Here is a 20,627-nt window from a genome sequence, read left to right on the forward strand (position 1 = left end):
GGCTCTTCAACAGCAAGCACCACCATATATTATTGAACTTTTACAGCCCTATGCCCCTAGTAGGTCTCTGAGGTCGAGTAGTCAGGGCCTACTTGTCATTCAGTATACGAGACTGAAAACTAGGGGTGATAGAGCTTTTGCTACTGTGGCCGCCAGACTGTGGAATTCCCTTCCTCAGGACTTACGATCCGCTGATTCATTGATTACTTTAAAAAAAAACAGCTAAAAACACATCTTTTTAAAATTGCTTTTTGCTAACTTTGTTTGTATCTTGTTTGTTTTTTTAATTTTTTTTTAATTTTTTATTTTTATAATCTGTTATATCTTGTAAAGCACTTTGTGATTTCTATCTAGAAATGTGCTATATAAATAAAATTTTACTTACTTACTTACTTACTGTTGTTTGTAAATAAAGTTTAAAAAAAACAAAACTTTCACGTCTAGTCGTTTGAAATGGAGGCGGAGTCAAATGGATCCGCTCTCCGTGCCCAGTGCGCGCTCCCGACGCACGGGAAACAAATTCTGCTGGGAATAACTACCTTACCACACCCGCATTTACAGCAAGGACAGCGATCCCTCACATTCCCTCATCCGTCTGGAACAGGAGGTAAGAGTGGAAATGTTAAAGAGCTTTATTAATTTAATTTAAAATTTTGACTGAAAGATTTTCTTTACTCTAGTTGTCCCGAAAGGACAACTAGAGTTAACTATTGTGATGTACTTGATTAGATTTAGTAGCTATTGCTAATTCACCGCCTTTTTCATATAGTGAAATGTATGCATTATTCTAAAAGCTTTAAGAATAATATGTTAAAGGATTATGTGTTAAAGGATTCCTGATGGAGTGGGAGAAATAGTTTTAGAAACATTGTGTGATCATCCTTATGCCAGTCTTTCTGGAAATCGAAACTTATGACATCGTTATCTCACCTCATTTATTTTATTTTGTTCAGACCAAAGTAGCAACACACATCTGGTTCTTTCGAGAAACAAACATCTGAAGGAAATAAAGAAGGAAAATAATTTAAGTGTACGTTGTTTTTAAATGTTACATTTTTAAGGTGAAATAGGGGGCAGTTTTGACTGAAGAATGACTTCTACTTTGTTACTGTATTTAAATAGAATTTTCAGGTAGCCTATCAGTACTTTTTTGGGTGGGTTTTTTTTTTGAAAACCTTTTAATTTAAGTTCCTACAATTTTAAACAAATATCTGCACTTTCTACGCCTTCCATTTTCAAAACAGGCTTAGTTTTGTTTTATGGCTTTTCAGCGGAGTTATTATTTCACATCATTGCGAGCCTTCTATTCTAAATAAGATATTGGGTCTGTACATGAGGATACACAGGTTAGTTTGCTGTACTGTGATGGGTTTAAAGTTAGTTTAAACAGAATACTGTCAGTGTAGAGGATGGAAATCAGGGACAACTCATGAAACATCTGCTTACATCTGGTTGAATTCAGGTGTAAAAATCCACAGAGAGCAGCAGGTCAGCTGATCACAGCCTGCACACTAAGAAAATCTACTGTAGCTCTCAATAGAAATGATTGTGAGTTGTAATTCTTTTACCCACACTGAGCAATTAAAACTGATTTTAGGGTTTCCCCACCTGCTGAATCCACTTTAACCTCTTCCATATTCATTTTCCTCTTTAGAGGCAAAGTCGCTTTTTTCTCTATTTATCTTCTACATAACCAATTTAAGCTGAATACATTTATTCAAATTAAAGTTTAGACTGCAATAAAAATTTCTGTTCACATCTACTAATGTTACGTTATTATTACATTAATACAGCACAAGGTTCAGTTAGCTTTGCACAAAAATAACAGGTAGACACCAAAGAGCTACTTTTCCTTTATTATTCTGAGTACATTTCAGAGCTGGTACTTTTTCACTTTTACTTGAGTAAAGAAATTGAATCAGCACTTCAACTTTTACTGGAGTATTTTTAACATTAGTAACTGTACTTCTACTTAAGTACAGAATGTCTGTACTTTTGCCAACTCTGCTTCTATCTTGTGAAAATATATATTATGCCCCTGAATGATAGCAGCTAAGATAATACCTATTTTGAAAGTACAGAGTAAGTTCTGATCAACAAATGCAAAAGGAGAAAGTAAAGTAGGCCAATTCTAATCAAGAACAGTGTGAAATGCTACTAATGACCTAAAGCTCATGTGGTGTGTGTATGTGTTTTTTTATTGATTTCTCAGACAACCAATATGAACAGCAAGCTAACACAAAGCCAGCAGAGAACAATCTGCGCTCAGCTGAGAAGAGTCAAACTACAGCTGCTGTACAAGGCCAGCATCCACGGCTTCACCGGTGCAGCATTTCACCAAAGATGTGACAACCGCTCTCCCACTGTGTCTGTGGGCTACAACAATTCTGGTTTTGTGTTTGGAGGCTACACCAAACAACCTTTTAGTCAGTCTGGACAGTACGTGAATGATGATCAGGCTTTACTTTTTACATTTGATGGTGAAAACCTCATCAAATATCCAGTTACTAATCCTACATATGCAGTGAGAATGATAGCTAACTCTGGGCCTTATTTTGGAGAAGCACTGGTTCTTGTCAATGGAAGCCAAGCAGTAACGTACAGCAATCCAGGAAATTATTACAATTTCACTCCTGCACAGATGCATGGAAATGACCTCAACCTGACTGAGTGTGAAGTCTACCAAGTGGAGGGTAAGTTCAACATAAGAAGCCACATAGTCAATTAGCTGTTGCAGGTTGGTGTTGACAAATTTGATGTGTCACCGTTAGGGATGGGTATCGAAACCCGGTTCTTGTTAGGAACAGGTTCGACCTGTTTCAATTCCTTGGAATTGTTTGCCATTTTTGCAAATGATTCCCTTATCGATTCCAGTCGCCCCGAATGACGTCACCACGTTGCGGAGCGTCATTTACTTGGCAGGAAACATGGCGGCTCAAATGCTCAAAAGTTTGGTTATACTTTACGAGAACGGATGACAACAGGGCAACTTGCAATACTGGCAAAGTAGATATTTCATTTAAGGGAGGAAACACTACGAATATGCAAAAGCATTTGCTCACAAAACACGCGATGACCTTAAATGAATGTCATGTTTTTAATTCCGCTCTGGACTCGTGAATCTCAACCCAGCAGCAGCGGTAACGTTTGCACGTCCTCTCCCATTAATGTGGCAGGTAAATAATCAACTAACAGTGCATATTATGTTAGCGCGATCTGCCTTATTACAAAACCTGCCATTACTGTGCGCTGCATTTAGGTGACCATGATGAGAGAGACAGACAGAGTCTGGCTGGCTCAGATGCTGGCAGTTCTCACTGCAGTCTACCGGTAGCGTCTCCTTTCAGGCCAGGATAGACGAATGTCACCGAGCAGTGACTAAGTTTGTGGTAAAAGGCTTGCACCCTTTTGCCACAGCAGATGCCCCGATTTTCGGTAAGTGAATGTGTTTAATTGCAGGCAGAGACATTACTGGATATTCTTGTGTAATTGCTACAGAATAATTTATGTTATACTTTGTTATTGCTACAGAAGAATATTTATTTTATTATTTTACATTTACAATTTTTTTCCTGGGGACCCCATGACACTCCATTGAAGAGCCGTAGACTGTGGATCTCTTAAGATCTCACTGCTGGGTTTGTAAGGCCATGTTACTCTTAAATTTCTATCTTGTTCAAAGAGAAGATATAAAACAAAGTTCTAAGCTAATCGACCTTAGTGTTCTCCTTTTTTAAAAAGAATCGATAAGAGAATCGATAAAGAATCGAATCATTAAACAGAATCAAAAATAGAATCTGAATCGTGAAAATCTTATCAATACCCATCCCTAGTCACCGTACAAAAAGTACAATATGGTAACATCCAAGCATGATTAGTAACAGACCTGCTTGTAACCGAGGACAAGAGATGAGTAAACGGGGCAAAGAAATAAATTAATCGTTTATTTATTACATAAGTTAGACATAATAATTCCCAGTCATTTCCAGACAGGACTTACAACACATCCTGCTGATATCCCAGCTGCACATGAGACTTACCACACAAACTGTGCGAAAATAACAACACTGCAACCCATCACACCCCGCTTAGCGACACTGCAATCGTAGCACACACTGCAAACAATTCGGGTCTCAGCGCAGCTGGGAATCAGTGCTATGTATGGCCTGTGATCTGGGAGAAAAAGGGAAGTGGCACAAACAATTAAACAAAAAAAAACAAAAGGGAGGTTAGTCCGCCCTTACACAACTTACTCTCAATCAATAACCGCCTTTACGGCTGGACGGACTAACCAAAACAAAATTACAAATCAATCAAAAGAACGAAAAAAGGACAGCAGAAACAGCACAGCTGAAAAACAAACAACATTATCAATTAAAATATTACCCAATAAAATAGCAATTTTATAAAACCATTCAAAATCATGAAGCTAAAACAAACACTCAATATACCTACAATATTGATCAGTTTCCCTGCGCGCAGTCGATCTAGGGCTTGATCAATTCTTCTATTAAAATTCATGGTCACACTAAAAAAGTCCAATGACACATTAAAAATAGGCACATGCAATAGCAAACGATCCAAACAAAAATGGCAAAAGTCTCTTACTGACAGTATACCCACTCGCACCTGAGTGAATTAATTGCCTCTGGTTTTTTCCACAGAAGAGCACTGACTTCACCCCACACACCCACTACCTTTTCACAGCTCTTCAGCCAATCACCTGGCAGAAAGCAACAAACTGCCAGGTGACACTTGTTACATGCTGAATAATGAAATCACTTAAATTGAAGCTGGTTGACAAAATGTTGTAAGGTAAAAGATCTCAAAAAGCAACACATCACAATACACTCTAAAGAAACTCAAGATAAAAAAGTTTATTAATCCCTCCAGTATTAATAAATTCTCTGGTTCTTTGATTCTCATATGCATATGAATGATAATCTTATATTTTCTCATGTATAAACAACAGTAAACCAGAAGATCTATAGAGTTGTAATGTTTTTATTAAATTCAATAACATAATATTAATAAAACTGCTTTATTATTTATGTTTTATCTTTAAGAAAGCGCTCAACTTGAGAGGCCATGGAGGACTGTCATCTGGGAATCTACGTAAGTCTGACAGAGCCACCATTCTGCCTGATGGGTTATGCGCAACAAGCAAGCTGCTATATTTGAATGTCATACTCTACAAAGTATTTAAGATTATGATAGCATCCATGCAAAATACTATGCAACACTGTTTCCCATGCATGTTTACCTGCAACTGTGATTACCATGTTTTGTTTTCCCTGTACACTAAACATTACTGTCACAGTCAAAACAACTTCCGCAAAATGGAAAATTTATATATCTCATTATTTTGTACAGGAAGAGGACAGAACTGATTGAGTACATTAAAAGCTACAAACCCACAGTCAGCTCTGTGACCCAGTCTCGAGTTTTGCTCATTGGACCAGTTGGAGCTGGAAAGTCCAGCTTATTTAACTCTGTCAACTCTGTATTCAGAGGCCACGTCACCAGCCAGGCCATCTCTGGCTCCTCCTCCACCAGCCTCACCACACAGGTCTGTGTCTGCTGTCTGATGATTTCCACTTATTGTGACTGATTTCAGTGGTCTGTCACTCATTCTCATTGTACTGTAAACAGTTTCGCTCCTACTCTGTAAAAGCTGGCCGTGAAGGGAAACCTCTGCCAATAATCTTGTGTGATACCATGGGACTGGAGGAGAGCAAAGGGGCAGGGCTTGACATTGACGACCTCAGCAGCATCCTCAAAGGTCACCTGCCAGACTGTTATCAGGTGCTACATTACATCAGCGAGGTATTGAATGTATGAAACACAGATTTGTCAGCAGTCGACTCAAACTGTGTCTCTGTTTCTCCTCAAATGTGTCATTTAGTTCAACCCTTCAGCTCCTCTGCATCCTGAGGCCCACGGCTATCGCACATCTCCTGGACTCAAGGACAAGATCCACTGTGTGGCCTATGTTATTGATACCTGTAAGGTCTCCATCATGCCCACAGGACTGGAGGAGAAGCTAGACTCTATCCGCAGAAAGGTCAACTTAATGGGTCAGTACAACTGAGTCTCGCTTCTCTGTAACAAAGATATTTATACATGTGCAGTTACCAGTTTTTTCCCCGCATGGGGGAAAAATAGCCACACACTACTGAGCAACTGTCATGAGTTTGCAAAATGTGCGGACTCAGTGATGTGGACTGACATCCCCGATGCAGACAACACCAGCAGACAGTAATGAGCTTGATGCAAAATGAGACTTTATTGAGTCTGATTGCAAAAGTACAAAAATAAAGGCAAAAGTACAAAATGGGAACTGAAAGCTACATTGGAAAAACCACTAGGAAACTGACACAGACATTTAAGAAAGATAGAGGGAGATAGATAATATATACACTAAAGGGTGATTAGGGAAGTGGAGACACATGAGATGAACTGAATAACAACTGATGAGACAAAGGAAGTAAAACTTAAGACAACAGACGAGGGACATGAACTCACCAAAATAAAACAGGAAGCAGTGGAAGACAAGGACCAGGAGTTAAACACACTAACACGACAGAGACAACAGAGTAAACAAAGAGACAAGTCACTTCATAAGGAGAAACAAAAAGATGAAACGGCAACAAATCAGAGGAAACAAGAAGGGAAATAACTAAATGGAAACAACAACTAAACAATGCACACATGAATAGACTATATACAAGGGAAATGATACAGGAAGATGGGTATATATGGAGAAAAAAACTAACTAAATATAAGAGAAGAAGAGTGACTGGCAAAATCTGACTAAAAGTACAGAATACAAAGATTCAGATTTCACTGAGTATATACAGGGGACACTTGGGAGGATGCAGACAAGACTGAGACAGACTGGACATGAAAGGAAACAAAATTGAACAAAGCACTTGGAACTACAAACATGATTAACAAAACTACGAAACAGTGGAAATACTAAACTCAACCTACGAGAGATTTAACAGGAGTTCAGAAGAATGAATGAAACGTAAACTTGATGACTCAAAGATGGTTAAACAGAACTTCAAAACTCAGACCCCACATAACTCTGGGCAAAAGACCCTGGACCATTACAGCAACCTTCAACTTCACTCCAGTTTATCTTTTATAGAAGAAGTAGAAGTGTTTCATATTTTTTATATAGTTAAAGTTTTCCCTTGCATTTCTTCACTTAAAATATTTTTACAAAGTGTTCCTGTGCCCATGCAGTGACTTCCACCACAGAATCATGTAATGTTTTCAGGGTGATCTGAATCTCTAAATACCATTCACCATATTGGAAGTATTAAAGAAAGGCAACCTTAAAATTCTGATATTCCGCTAAAAATCCATCCAAACATCTAGATCATTTTGGAAATGATATTCCTGCTCACTTTGTTTCCAGGTATTCCTCAGCTGGTCCTCCTCACTAAAGTAGATGAAGCCTGCCCACTGGTGAAAGAGGATGTGAGAAACGTGTATAAGAGTGGCTACATAAAAGATGTGGTTAGGGTTTTTACCTTTTTTAAACCACTTTTTTTAGTTAGTAATAAACGTTTTATATGAGGGTAGTAATACTTTATTTTCTCGTGTTCTGTCATACAGATGCAGGAGATCAGCTCTCGGCTCGGTGTGCCGTTGTCCTGTGTTGTTCCAGTGAGGAACTACAGCGAGGAGCTGGAGTTGGACATGAATTGTGACATCCTGTTGCTCAGTGCCGTCATTCAGATGCTTCGCTTTGTTGATAATTACTTTGATGAGCTCAGTGACCGAATAAGCAACATGCAAACCAAAGAGTAGAAATAATTTAGGAAGTACGTATAATAAGCTTTGCAAAGAATCCGATATCCCTCAAATTTGTTCATTTTCCTGCAGGTCATCTATAGAGTACTAGCTTATTTTGTTAATACATTTAGCTGGAGGGGAGGAATTATCCTCTTCCTTGAAGATCTATTTTGACAATCCAATATACTAGAGGATGCTGTGTCCCATGTAACCTGATGTCCATTTTCTGGCCTAAGAGAGTTGTTGCACTGGTCCTTAACTTTTGATTATGTACTTCACTGTCCAGTTTTATTTCATCTGTAGAAAACAATGACATTAAAAGTATGCTGTCACTGAATGCTTTTACATTATCATTTTTAAGGCAGTTATTTATCATCATACATGCATTTTTCACCTTGGTTCATTTAGCAAGATATTTCATCACAACTTATATGTTCGACAAACTAAAACATTATGTTATCAACTACCGCATTATATTTTTCCAGATGCTACAGTTTGGCATTGGATGTTTGGACAAATTATTTTAAAGGACTGATACATGTATGTTTAGAAATTACTTTCAAAAATAACAATGTTGGAGTCCAGCATAGGAGCAGTCCCTCCCTGTGTAACAGGACTGTGGTGTTACAACCAACTGTAAACTACACAACACCCCTGTAACCTGACTCACCACCTGCTTGTGCAACATTCAAATGAACTGTGAATTAGTGGAGGTTATAAACTGGAAGCTGTCTTCTCAGCATCAATAACCATCAGCTACAAAGTAACTTCAAAACAAACATGTTGGAAATTAAAATATCAGTGTCATACACAAAATACACAAGAGGCTTTCTCCAGCTTTGCCACAGACCAACCAGCAAGACTTATACACTGATATTGAAGCATTTCCTCCAGTTGAATCACCAAATGGCCTCCCAGTGAGAGGACTGTAAATTTGTCTAGCAAGAAGATGAAATGACATGGTTGTTTGATGAGGTGAACAGAGATCATTAGGAGCACAGATGAAGACCACAAGAAAGGTGCAGAGAGGAGGTTTTCATGCCACTGCTGAAACTCCCGAATGGTTCAAACAGTTAGTTGCTTTAGTTATCAACGGAAAAGGCAACCACGTGAACAAACAGTTTGCCTCAGTTTTCCTCACTAAGCCTGTTTTCCCTGTGCTCTAGAGACTCTGTGCTCCTGCCTTGGCCAAACTTGTCTTCCGTGCCTTTTTCATGTCTCAGTGCTTCCCTATGTCTGTTCCACGCCACTTCCCAAGCGATTTCCCTATTGTTGTATATAATAATATGGTAGTAGATAATTGTGATAGATCTTGTCGGGTCATTGTGGGTTTTAGGTGTTTGTAAATAATTCTTGTTCTCACGGAATAAAACACGTGTAATTTGATCGCTGAGTTTACTGAGCCTGCTTTTGGGTCCTTGTCCTCTTGCCGGTCTCCGGACCACCCTGTGACAGTGTGCTTGAAACTGTGTAAAGAGTTCATAAAGGCAAAGAGTAAAGAGTGTTGGCTCTTTGCGTAAATTGTCTATTTGAGAGTAATTTGGAAAAACTGCAACTTAATGATACATATTGTTGTCTTGAGATAATAAAGGTGATGTGAAACAGCAATGTTTATGCTTCTTTGTGAGATGACTCATGGTGTTGTATGAATACAAAACGACTTGGTTCTTGGGTCCTGAGTGATATTTCTGTGACTTTTAGCTAAATGTCTTAACAACTTTTGGATGCATTGGCCTTCAAATGTGATATTTTGTAATTCCATGAACCCCTGAGTGGTTAGTCTAATTATTTTTGATAATAGCTAACCTGTGTATGCAGCACCATAATTTGGTCAACATTTCAATTCATTCAATCCTTGTATTTACAGCCAGAGATGTGCAAAACTATCCCAGAATAAAGCTTATGTTTTTGGTTTTGTTTTTGTTTTGTGTGAAGTCCAAGAGAAATGCCTAACAGATTTAATTTTCCAAGTGGATCATTACAACTTTGCCATACTGATCCACATGATTGATCTTTATTATTATTATTTCTTTATATTCATCATCATCATCACCTTTATTTATAAAGCTCTTTAAAACAACCACAGCTGACACAAAGTGCTGCACATAGGAACTATATAAAAGTACATAAGATATAAATAAAAGCCAAATAAAAGAAAAAGTAAAATAATTAATTAAATAACTCATTTCATTACAAGAGAAACTAAGACTCACTGAGGTTAAAAGCCAAAGAATAAAAGTGAGTTTTAAGACAACCAAGCGGTTCCGAGGACCCCCACCCCCTAGAAGGTGTTCCACAGGGTTCAGTGCTAGGACCAAATCTGTTTACATTATACATGCTTCCCATAGGCAGTATCATCAGAAGACATAGCATACATTTTCAGTGCTATGCTGATGACACCCAACTCTATCTGTCCATGAAGCCAGATAACACACACCAATTAGTTAAACTGTAGGAATGTCTTAAAGACATAAAGACCTGGATGGCCGCTAACTTTCTGCTCCTTAATTCAGATCAAACTGAGGTTATTGTACTCTGCCCTGAAAATCTTAGAAATATGGTATCTAACCAGATTCTTACTCTGGATGGCATTACCTTGGCCTGCAGTAACGCTGTGAGGAACCTTGGAGTCATTTTTGACCAAGACATGTCCTTCAGTGCACATATTAAACAAATATGTAAGACTGCTTTCTTCCATTTGCGCAATATCTCTAAAATTAGAAATATCCTGTCTCAGAGTGATGCTGAAAAACTAGTTCATGCATTTATTACTTCCAGGCTGGACTACTGTAATTCATTATTATTGGGAAGTCCTAACAACTCCCTGAAAAGCCTTCAGTTAATCCAAAATGCTGCAGCAAGAGTACTGACAGGGACTAGAAAGAGAGAGCATATTTCTCCTGTTTTGGCTTCCCTTCATTGGCTTCCTGTTAAATCCAGAATTGAATTCAAAATCCTGCTCCTCACATACAAGGTCTTAAATAATCAGGCCCCATCTTATCTTAACGACCTTGTAGTACCATATCACCCTATTAGAGCACTTTGCTCTCGCACTGCAGGCCTACTTGTTGTTCCTAGAGTATTTAAAAGTAGAATGGGAGGGAGAGCCTTCAGTTTTCAGGCCCCTCTTCTATGGAACCAGCTTCCAGTTTGGATTTGGGAGACAGACACTATCTCTACTTTTAAGATTAGACTCAAAACTTTCCTTTTTGCTAAAGCATATAGTTAGGGCTGGACCAGGTGACCCTGAATCCTCCCTTAGTTATGCTGCAATAGACGTAGGCTGCCGGGGATTCCCATGATGCATTGAGTTTTTCCTTTCCAGTCACCTTTCACACTCACTATGTGTTAATAGGCCTCTCTGCATTGAATCATACTTGTTATTAATCTCTGTCTCTCTTCCACAGCATGTCTTTATCCTGTCTTCCTTCTCTCACCCCAACGCTGCAGATGACCCCGCCCCTCCCTGAGCCTGGTTCTGCCGGAGGTTTCTTCCTGTTAAAAGGGAGTTTTTCCTTTCCACTGTCACCAAAGTGCTTGTTCATAGGGGGTCATATGATTGTTGGGTTTTTCTCTGTATCTATTATTATTGTACAATCTACTGTGCAATATAAAGTACCTTAAGGTGACTATTGTTGTGATTTGGCACAATATAAATAAAATTGAATTGAATTGAATTGAAGGGGCTAGACCGAACCACAGGCGCCATGCCGTGCCAAGCAGCCGCTGGGAGTGAGCCACTACACACCTGAGCACCCAGCCCCAGACACTGAGAACCACCAATGCACCGACGGTTGAGGGCATCAGCCACCGGGGTGTAGACAATCCCCGCTACCCCCCGGTACCGCAGCAGGAGGGAGGCCCAGCATCCCAGACCCTGACCAGTTGGCCAACTCCTCCTACCCCCCACCCCAATGGCAAAAAAAGACGGGAGGTCTGATGTTTTGTGTTTATTGCTCAGTAGAAAACACAAGCAAAACTAATAATCCCTAACCCGCCCCTTTACTTTTAGAAATGATTTGTAATTTATTCAATTTCTTTTGGACTGGCACATTTCTAAAGTATCTCCGTCTCAACAAACAGTTCCTCATAGCAGGTAAATTTGCTTTGTTTTGTTTACACTGTTTCCTGGCAGAGAACAAACAGTTGGCCCTGGATCTGCTTAAGCTACTTCTTAGTACTGTTGACTATAAGCTTTGGCCTATCCCTTTCTAATAATAAGAAAAAAGTCGACATTCACATTTCAATAATCACTTATGTTTCCGTGTTAACATTTTAAAATTTGTTGTATTGTAAAACTTTTGTTTATGTGATTTTATCATTTCTGTGAACGCTTTAACAACAACAAAATGCTGCACATAGGTAAAGTAAGCAATCTTGTTTCTCAATGAAATGCATAAAAATATAATTCTGAATGCAACACAACTGTGTTTCAGACATAAGTGTTATTAAAGGTTTTAAAATTCTTTCAACTTTTTCTTTCATAGCATAAAAATGAAATTTACATGGTTCAGACCTGTCATTCTCACCCTCAACTTTTGTTTGGTGTTCCATTTGAAGCATTTATATTTGCTAACTATAGTTGTATACTTGGCCATCCATCTTCTCTCCATTTTGATTCATTTTGACATTTTCCAAGATACAGTTTACGGGCAACAATAATGCTATCACACAGATACTGAGTGTTCACAGTACTGCAGTTTTGTCTTTGGGATGGACCAATTTTTGTCTGTGTGGCTGGGTCTGAAGTATACTGGGATGTCGTGCCTGGAGAAGACTCTCTTGAGTTTTTCTGATAAACCGGCTACATAGGGGATGACAATGTTGTTGCGTTTGTCTTTCTGATCTTCCCTAGTTGGTGTCTGATCTTCTTTTCTGTTCATCTTTGCTGACTTGATAAAAGCCCAATTAGGATAACCACATGTTTTAAGAGCTTCCTTTACATGTGTGTGTTACCTCTTTTTCCCTCCAGGCTTAAAGGGAACATTTTCTGCCCGGTGTTGTAGGGTCCTGATTACTCCAAGTTTGTGTTCCAGAGGGTGGTGGGAGTCAAAGAGGAGGTACTGGTCCGTGTGTCTGGGCTTCCGGTAAACTTCAGTGTTGAGTCAATGAGTTCGTCAATAGCTTCAATGCTAAAATGTTAAATGTTATGGACACTATTTCTCCCATTAAGGTGAAGGTTATCTCTGGAAGTCTCCCTGGAGAAACTCCACCACTGGTGAAAAATGAAAAAAGAGAGTGTCGGAAAGCTGAGCGCAGATTGAGAAAAACAAAACTCCAGGTTCATTATAACATCTATAAAGAGAAACTTCACAATTATAATTTACAACCTAGGAGTGCAAGGACGTCCTACTTCCCTGACATCATCACCAAAAGCAGTCATAACGCCCGGGTCTTATTTGCAACAGTTGACAGGCTAACAAACCCTCCTGTGTCAGTGGCAGCTGAACTTCATTCGGCCTGCAATGACTTTGCCAAATTCTTCACAGACAAAATCCAAAAGATTAGACAAGAAATTGATACAACAGCAGATTCAGGATATGTACTGTGTCCACCGAAAAACAGTTTAAACACCATGAAACAGTTTCACCCTATTAACAGCAAAGACCTGGAGGACATCTTAGGTCAACTGAACTCTTCCTCCTGCTGCTTAGATGTCCTGCCAACAGATTTTTTCCAAAAAGGTCTCAAACACTTTGGAGTCAGACCTGTTACAGATCGTCGACTTTTCTTTAATGTCGGGTGTGTTTCCAGAACCACTAAAAACTGCTGTAATTAAACCTGTACTGAAAAAGGACAATCTTGACAAGACACAAATGAACAACTACAGTCCCATCTCAAATCTCCCATCTTTAAGCAAGATCATTGAAAAAGCAGTTTCTCAACAGCTCAATTACTTCTTAACACAGAATAACTGCTATGATGCCTTCCAGTCAGGTTTTAGACAGAACCACAGCACTGAGACTGCTCTGACCAAAGTGTTTAATGACATATGTCTGAATACAGACAGTGGAAAAATGTCAGTCTTAGTTTTACTGGATCTCAGTGCAGCATTTGATACAGTTGACCACAACATATTACTCAAGCGACTGGAGAACTGGGCAGGTCTTTCAGGAACTGTACTAAACTGGTTCAAAACATACTTAGAAAACAGGAAATGTAGCATTAACACATCTGGAGAGGCAAGGAAGCTATGTGCGTATGCTCTTTGTGGATTATAGCTCGGCATTTAACACCATTCTTCCATACAAACTGGACGCCAAGCTAAAAGACCTAGGGCTTCCTCACAGCCCCTGTAAGTGGATCAATAGCTTCCTCACCGACCGCAGACAGAGAGTGAGAGTGGGATGTTACATATCTCCAGCCCTAAATCTAAGCACTGGGTCGCCACAGGGCTGCGTGCTTAGTCCACTGCTCTACTCGCTTTATACACACGACTGCACCCCCGCCCACCAGAGCAACACCATTGTAAAATTCGCAGATCACACTACTGTGGTGGGGCTCATATCTGGGGGAGATGAGTCTGCCTACAGAGATGAGGTGGAGCGGCTGTCTTCATGGTGCAAGGAAAACAACCTTCTCCTAAACACGAAAAAGACCAAAGAACTCATAATTGACTACAGAAGACACAAGACAGAAATCCAACCACTAATCATCAGCGACGACTATGTGGAGAGGGTGGCAGACTTCCGCTTCTTGGGAGTCAGCATAGAGGGAAACCTATCCTGGAGTGTGAATACCTCTGAGCTACTGAAAAAGACACAACAGAGACTGTACTTTCTGAGAGTGCTTAGGAAGAACAACATCACACAGAGACTGCTGGTGTCTTTCTACAGAGCCTCCGTCGAAAGCATACTAACGTACTGCATAGGCATATGGTACGCTAGCTGCACAGTGGCTCAGAGGAAAGCACTCCAGGGAGTAATCAACGCTGCCCAAAGGACAATCGGCTGCCCTCTCCTCAAACTGAAAGACCTACACAGTTCCCGCTGCCTCAAAAGAGCCCATAACATCATAAAGGACACCTCACACCCTGGACACTCCATGTTCGAACTGCTGCCTTCAGGTAAACGGTATAGAACAACATACACAAGGACTAACAGACTCAAACACAGTTTCTACCCAATTGCAATATCATGTCTCAATGCTACTAAAAGTAGATGACTTTCATTGCCCCTGTTGTCATTTGTGCCCTTGATGTTGGAATGCTTTCAGACATGTTTTGTTGGATGCGCTAACAAATTGACTGAGTGATTGATTGTTTGAGTGATATATCGACTAGGTCGTATGTTGAGTGTCTGTATGGGGCCTTAGGCCTGGATTGCTTGGGTGTATTTACTGTATGAGAATACTGTATTTTATATGTATTTCTATCTTTTATATCCTATCTATTATAGTTTTTAAGTATTTATCTTTCGTGATGTTGCATTGACCGGAGACATCTTTCAATTTCATTGTACTTGTGACAATGACAATAAAGAATATTCATTCAAATACTTTGTATCAATAAGTAACTTCACATCTGAGCAGACAAGTATCACATGTGGAGTTCCCCAAGGTTCCATCTTGGGACCCCTTCTGTTTAATATTTACATGCTCCCACTGGCACAGATTATAAAGAACAACAAAATAAACTATACATCAGTGACCTCCTGACCCAGTATGAACCTTCCAGATCCCTCAGGTCATCTGGATCCTGTTTTTGTCAGTTCCCAGAGTCAGAACCAGACATACATTTTAACTACTGTTTATCTACTGTTCCTTTCTTTCCTTCTTTCTTTCTTTCTTTTTTCCATTTTAAATCATGCTTTTTATTTGTTTTTGTTTGTTTTTTAATGTCTCTGTAAAGCACTTTGAATCACCTTGCTGTTGAATTGTGCTAAATAAATAAACTTGCCTTGCCTTGTCTTGCCTTGCCTTGAGGTTTCCATTCCCTTCATTGCGCACGGCACAGTCCACTAATGGCAAACAGTTATCCTTTGTGACTTCCCTGGTCAAATTGATATTGTTATTCACTGCGTTAATGTGAGCAGTGAAGGATTCTACTTCTTGGAATCCTTCACCATCTTTAAACAGATGCATTGGCTTACGACATCAACTGTCTGCCATCTATAATCCAGTTCTGAGAGAACACCTTAACGCCAACTCACATCCTGGGCCATTTGACCTCAGGAAATCACATGATAGGGTAGGGCTAGGTTTCACAATGAGCTCACCCGAAACCTTGACTGATTGTGAACTACACCCGTTTTCACCTCTTGGCTCATGTGATTAGGCAGAGGATTGTTAGGGGATCCATTGAAACTCCCACAGAACTTGAATTGGGGACTCCCCACCATTCGACCCTAGAACTGAAGAAGCTTCTCGGACGAGAGGTGAAACGTCTTCAAGCAACTTAAAGAAGTCCAGATGCACGGAAAAGGGTTAAAACCTTTTGTATTATCATTTGTGGGGTAAAACTGTGGAACTGTTTTCCTGTGGACCTACAGCAATGTTCAAGCATAAGTCAGTTAAAGATGTTTCGAAAACTGCTTTTAGAAGAATATGAAACTGATGAAGTTGATGACTGGTAGTATATCTCTCTCTCTCATCCTGGCGTTGTTCCCGCTGGTGCAGAGTCCACTCTTCAGCAAAGGTTTCTCCATTTGGTTCAGTCCAAGGCATCCTCAGGTGATGCATTGACGGTCTTAACGTCTTCCTTCATTTTGTCCATCCACTGTTTCTTCGGTCTGCCTTCGATTCATGTGTCCATACCACTTCAGGCAGGACTCGAGCATCTTTTCCTTGATTGGGCCTACACCTACTCACTTCCGTATGTCCTCGTTCATACCATGGTCCCATCTCGTAATTCCCAAGCTCCATCAGAGCATGCGCATCTCCATGGTGTTTAGGACCTGCTCAGTTGAGGTCAGTTGTTCTGCATCCCTTTACAAAGCCGCACTGACTGGGAGTGACGTTGATGATTTTCCAAAGACGTGCATCAATGACTCTTTCGAATATTTTCATTGTGTAACATAGTAGGCGGATAGGACAATAATTTGAACATTTGGCTACATCCCCTTTGTTCTTACATATGGGTATGGTGATGCTGGTTGTTGAACAATTCTTTCAGGGTGGCTGCTCCCACTCGTCCGAGAAGCTTCCAGACTTCGGTTGGGATATCGTCTGGTCCAGTTGCTTTTCCATTTTTCATCTTCTTGATAGCCGTTTACAATCACATGACACCCAGGGGAGATGACGGGAGGCAAAGACATCACTGAACAACACAAGGGGCAAGCGAGACCTAAACACAGGGAAGTCTACAGACTCACACAGAAAACAGGACTCATAAACAAGGAGACATAGAAGAAACGGAAACCAAAACTCAACTAAGACAAACTAATAATAATACTAGAACTTAACATTATCTCATAAGTAATCAAAAATACAAAATAGCTCAACTGCTCCCTTAACTAAGAATAACACACGGACATTATTTTAATATTCTAAATTAGCAATACCAAATAAACCTAAATATGTTGGGTCACAGACCCAGCCCCCTGATGACATCTGCAGTGAATGTGATCTCTTCTCTTTTTTCCTCAGCTCTCTATAACAGGAGGTAAAACTGAAATTATTAAAGAGATGCATGTCATTGATACATTTATAAATTTGATTATGATTAGATTATGAATGTCATTTTCCTTTTGATATAGTTTATTGGTAGTTAATTCATGAATAATAGCTTAATTATTGTTCACTGATTGAAACCTGCAGAGGAGACAGCTTTAAAAAAAATGCCTGCAACCAGTACAAATGTGGTAAATAATTCGTGGACAAGCATTTGGCAAAGTTTATAAGCTGGGTGTGGTCTACCAGGAAACAGAAAGTTATGATTCTGCCATGTAACAACATGCTGTGGTACTGTGCTTCTTGTTCTTGAGATTGTTATTATTATTATCAATCCGGTGAAATGAACTAAAATGCAATAAAAACATCGGACACGGTGTTTTATAGATACTGTGTCCAACTAGAAGATGTTTAAGATATCTTCTAGTTGGACACTTTCAGTTTAAGTTCTTTGGAAAGCAGAAATGAGAGTTAAAGTTTTATTATCAATCCGGTGAAATGTATTATTTTAAAGAAATTGAGAGAGACAAAAGTATAAAGGACATAACAAAGGGATCCGAAGTAAACTAAAGCAGAATTTCCTATCGCTCACTCGGATCATAACACACAGATGGGAAGAAGATCAGACTTCACACGAAAAGTTCAGAGGAAGTGTATCTTATATGAGCTTAACTAATGGCTCATGTTGTATTTGTTTTGAAATGAAATGCAATAAAAACATCAGACACCGTGTTTTATTATGAGACACCTTCCAGTTGGACACTTTCAGTTTAAGTTCTTTGGAAAGCAGAAATGAAAGTTAAAGTTTACATGAATCGAGTTTACACGGAACTGATTATCCTCTTTCTAGGTGAAACGTCTCATCCCGTGTGATACCACGTGAGAAAGTGGGAATGTATAATTTTCTGTTATAACCGACAAACTGAACGATTATGTAATGTGTCTCATCTTTCACTTTCTCGCTAAATTAAAACATCACTACTTTCACATCTAGTCGTTTGAAATGGAGGAGGAGTCAAATGGATTCGCTCTCCGTGCCCAGTGCGCGCTCCCGACGCACGGGCACAAATTCTGCTGGGAATAACTACCTTACCACACCTGTCTGTAGTCTGCGTGCTCTTAGAACAGCCTAGGTCCCGGCTGAAGTCCAGAGGTGTGGGGCGCCGTTTGTAATGAGAAACATGCTGAAATTAACGGCAAAAGTTTTCCACATTAAGCTCAAAACCTTACAAAAACATGTTTTTTCGATTTATTTTTTACTACATTTAATAAAATATTTGTAATTTTTCATATTTAAAACACAATTTTAAATGTTGAATCTAAGTGTTAAATCTAAATTTTAAATGTTAAATCTAAATGTGACAGGAAACTAAATATTTACCTAACATGCAAATTTATTGTACGGATCAACGAAAATACCAAAATAAAAGCTTTATGAAAACCTCCGGTGCAAAAGTGTGCCCGTTCGTTGTCAGATTGTGTCTGCTCTCCCCTGATGGTCCGCTTCACTATAAGCGGCTTCACTTCTTGCCGACTAGCACGTCCAGCGATTTAGCTGAGAACATCGGAAGATCCGTTTTGTCGGCCATCCAAAGGTTCAGCAGTAGTGGACTCTCAGCAGCTGCAGTCTCCACCTCACAATCGTTGCAGCACATATCCAGCTAAATCGCTGGACATGCTCGTAGGCAAGAAGTGAAGCAACTCATGGCAATGAGAAGTGACCATCAGTACTATTTTTACATTACCTGAGTAGTTTTTTTTTTTCTGAAAACCTTTTAATTTATGTTCCTACATTTTTAAACAAATATCTGTACTTCCTACTACTTCCATTTTCAAAACAGCATTCTTAGGCTTCTTGGTTTTGGTTTAAGGCATCTGAGCGGAGTTATTATTTCACATCACTGCAAGCCTTCTATTCTATTCTAAATCAGATATTACATATATAACAAACTGGGGAAGACCAACTGTGTTATTTAAAGGTTCCATGAGAATATTCTGCAAGTTAGTGCAGGATACACAGGTTAGTTTGCTGTACTGTGATGGGTTTAAAGTTAGTTTAAACAGAATACTGTCAGTGTAGAGGATGGAAATCAGGGACAACTCATGAAACATCTGCTTACATTTGGTTGAATTCAGGTGTAAAAATCCACAGAGAGCAGCAGGTCAGCTGATCACAGCCTGCACACTAAGAAAATCTACTGTAGCTCTCAATAGAAATGATTGTGAGTTGTAATTCTTTTACCCACACTGAGCAATTAAAACTGATTTTAGGGTTTCCCCACCTGCTGAATCCACTTTAACCTCTTCCATATTCATTTTCCTCTTTAGAGGCAAAGTCGCTTTTTTCTCTATTTATCTTCTACATAACCAGTTTAAGCTGAATACATTTATTCAAATTAAGGTTTAGACTGTAATAAAGTTTGCATTCACATCTACTAATGTTATGTTATTATTACATTAGTGCAGCACAAGGTTCAGTTAGCTTTGCACAAAAATAGCTGGTAGACTCATCCTCCAAAGAGCTACTTTTCCTTTATTATTCTGAGTAAGATAAGATGAGATGAGATAAGATAAGACTTTATTGATCCCACAACGAGGAAATTTTTGCGTTACCTCAGCTATCAGAAGGAAGAAGATATCAGAAGGAAAATACAAAAAATACAAATAAAATACAAACAAATAAAAAATAAGTAAAACAATACACTATATACAACGGCAGTATACACAGTATATGATTATGGATATGGTTGTGGAAATAATCAAGACATAAACTATATAGCTTAATATAAGTATTTTACCACCACTATTCCTATGTATAGACATGTACACGCACACACACGTACACACACTACATATACATATGTATACATATACATACATATATACCTGCATACGCCCATACACATAGAAGGTCCATTATGCATGAAGTGGTGACCGTGGATGTCCACGATGTCCAGTGACTTATGACATCGTGATTGAGGAGTTATAGAGTCTAACTGCTGTTGGGATGAATGATCTACAAAAGCTCTCCTTCCTACAGCGAGGGTGTTTCAGTCTCTGACTAAAGGAACTGCTCAGCACACTCACAGACTCATGCAGTGGGTGATGTGGGTTGTTCATGATGGATGTCAGCTTTTCTCACTTTTGCCAACTCTGCTTCTATCTTGTGAAAATATATATTATGCCCCTGAATGATAGCAGCTAAGATAATA

At 39.3% G+C, this 20,627-nt stretch overlaps 1 protein-coding gene and 1 long non-coding RNA gene across 2 annotated transcripts; both read left to right on the top strand.

Moving 5' to 3' along the window:
- The first annotated feature begins 475 nt into the window (after positions 1-475).
- LOC120735048 (interferon-induced protein 44-like) lies at positions 476-9,192 on the top strand. Its single transcript, XM_040034220.1, has 8 exons — positions 476-607; positions 2,213-2,693; positions 5,067-5,115; positions 5,374-5,569; positions 5,653-5,805; positions 5,906-6,077; positions 7,427-7,527; positions 7,627-9,192. Exons 2-8 carry the CDS (start codon positions 2,222-2,224, stop codon positions 7,819-7,821), a joined length of 1,338 nt encoding a protein of 445 aa, XP_039890154.1. The 5' UTR covers positions 476-607; positions 2,213-2,221; the 3' UTR covers positions 7,822-9,192.
- Positions 1,204-20,094, top strand: LOC120735101. Its single transcript, XR_005696179.1, has 2 exons — positions 1,204-1,346; positions 19,436-20,094. It is a non-coding gene; the product is annotated as an uncharacterized LOC120735101 (long non-coding RNA).
- Positions 20,095-20,627: the final 533 nt, after the last annotated feature.

Source organism: Simochromis diagramma, unplaced genomic scaffold, assembly GCF_900408965.1.
Source record: "Simochromis diagramma unplaced genomic scaffold, fSimDia1.1 OVJJ01000334.1, whole genome shotgun sequence".
Classification (NCBI taxonomy): domain Eukaryota; kingdom Metazoa; phylum Chordata; class Actinopteri; order Cichliformes; family Cichlidae; genus Simochromis; species Simochromis diagramma.

Coding starts and splice junctions, on each gene's coding strand:
- LOC120735048 (XM_040034220.1), top strand. CDS start 2,222: ATGAACAGCAAGCTAACACAAAGCCAGCAGAGAACAATCTGCGCTCAG. Junction 5,116..5,373: donor ACTGTCATCTGGGAATCTAC/GTAAGTCTGACA, acceptor TATTTTGTACAG/GAAGAGGACAGAACTGATTG. Junction 6,078..7,426: donor CAGAAAGGTCAACTTAATGG/GTCAGTACAACT, acceptor CTTTGTTTCCAG/GTATTCCTCAGCTGGTCCTC.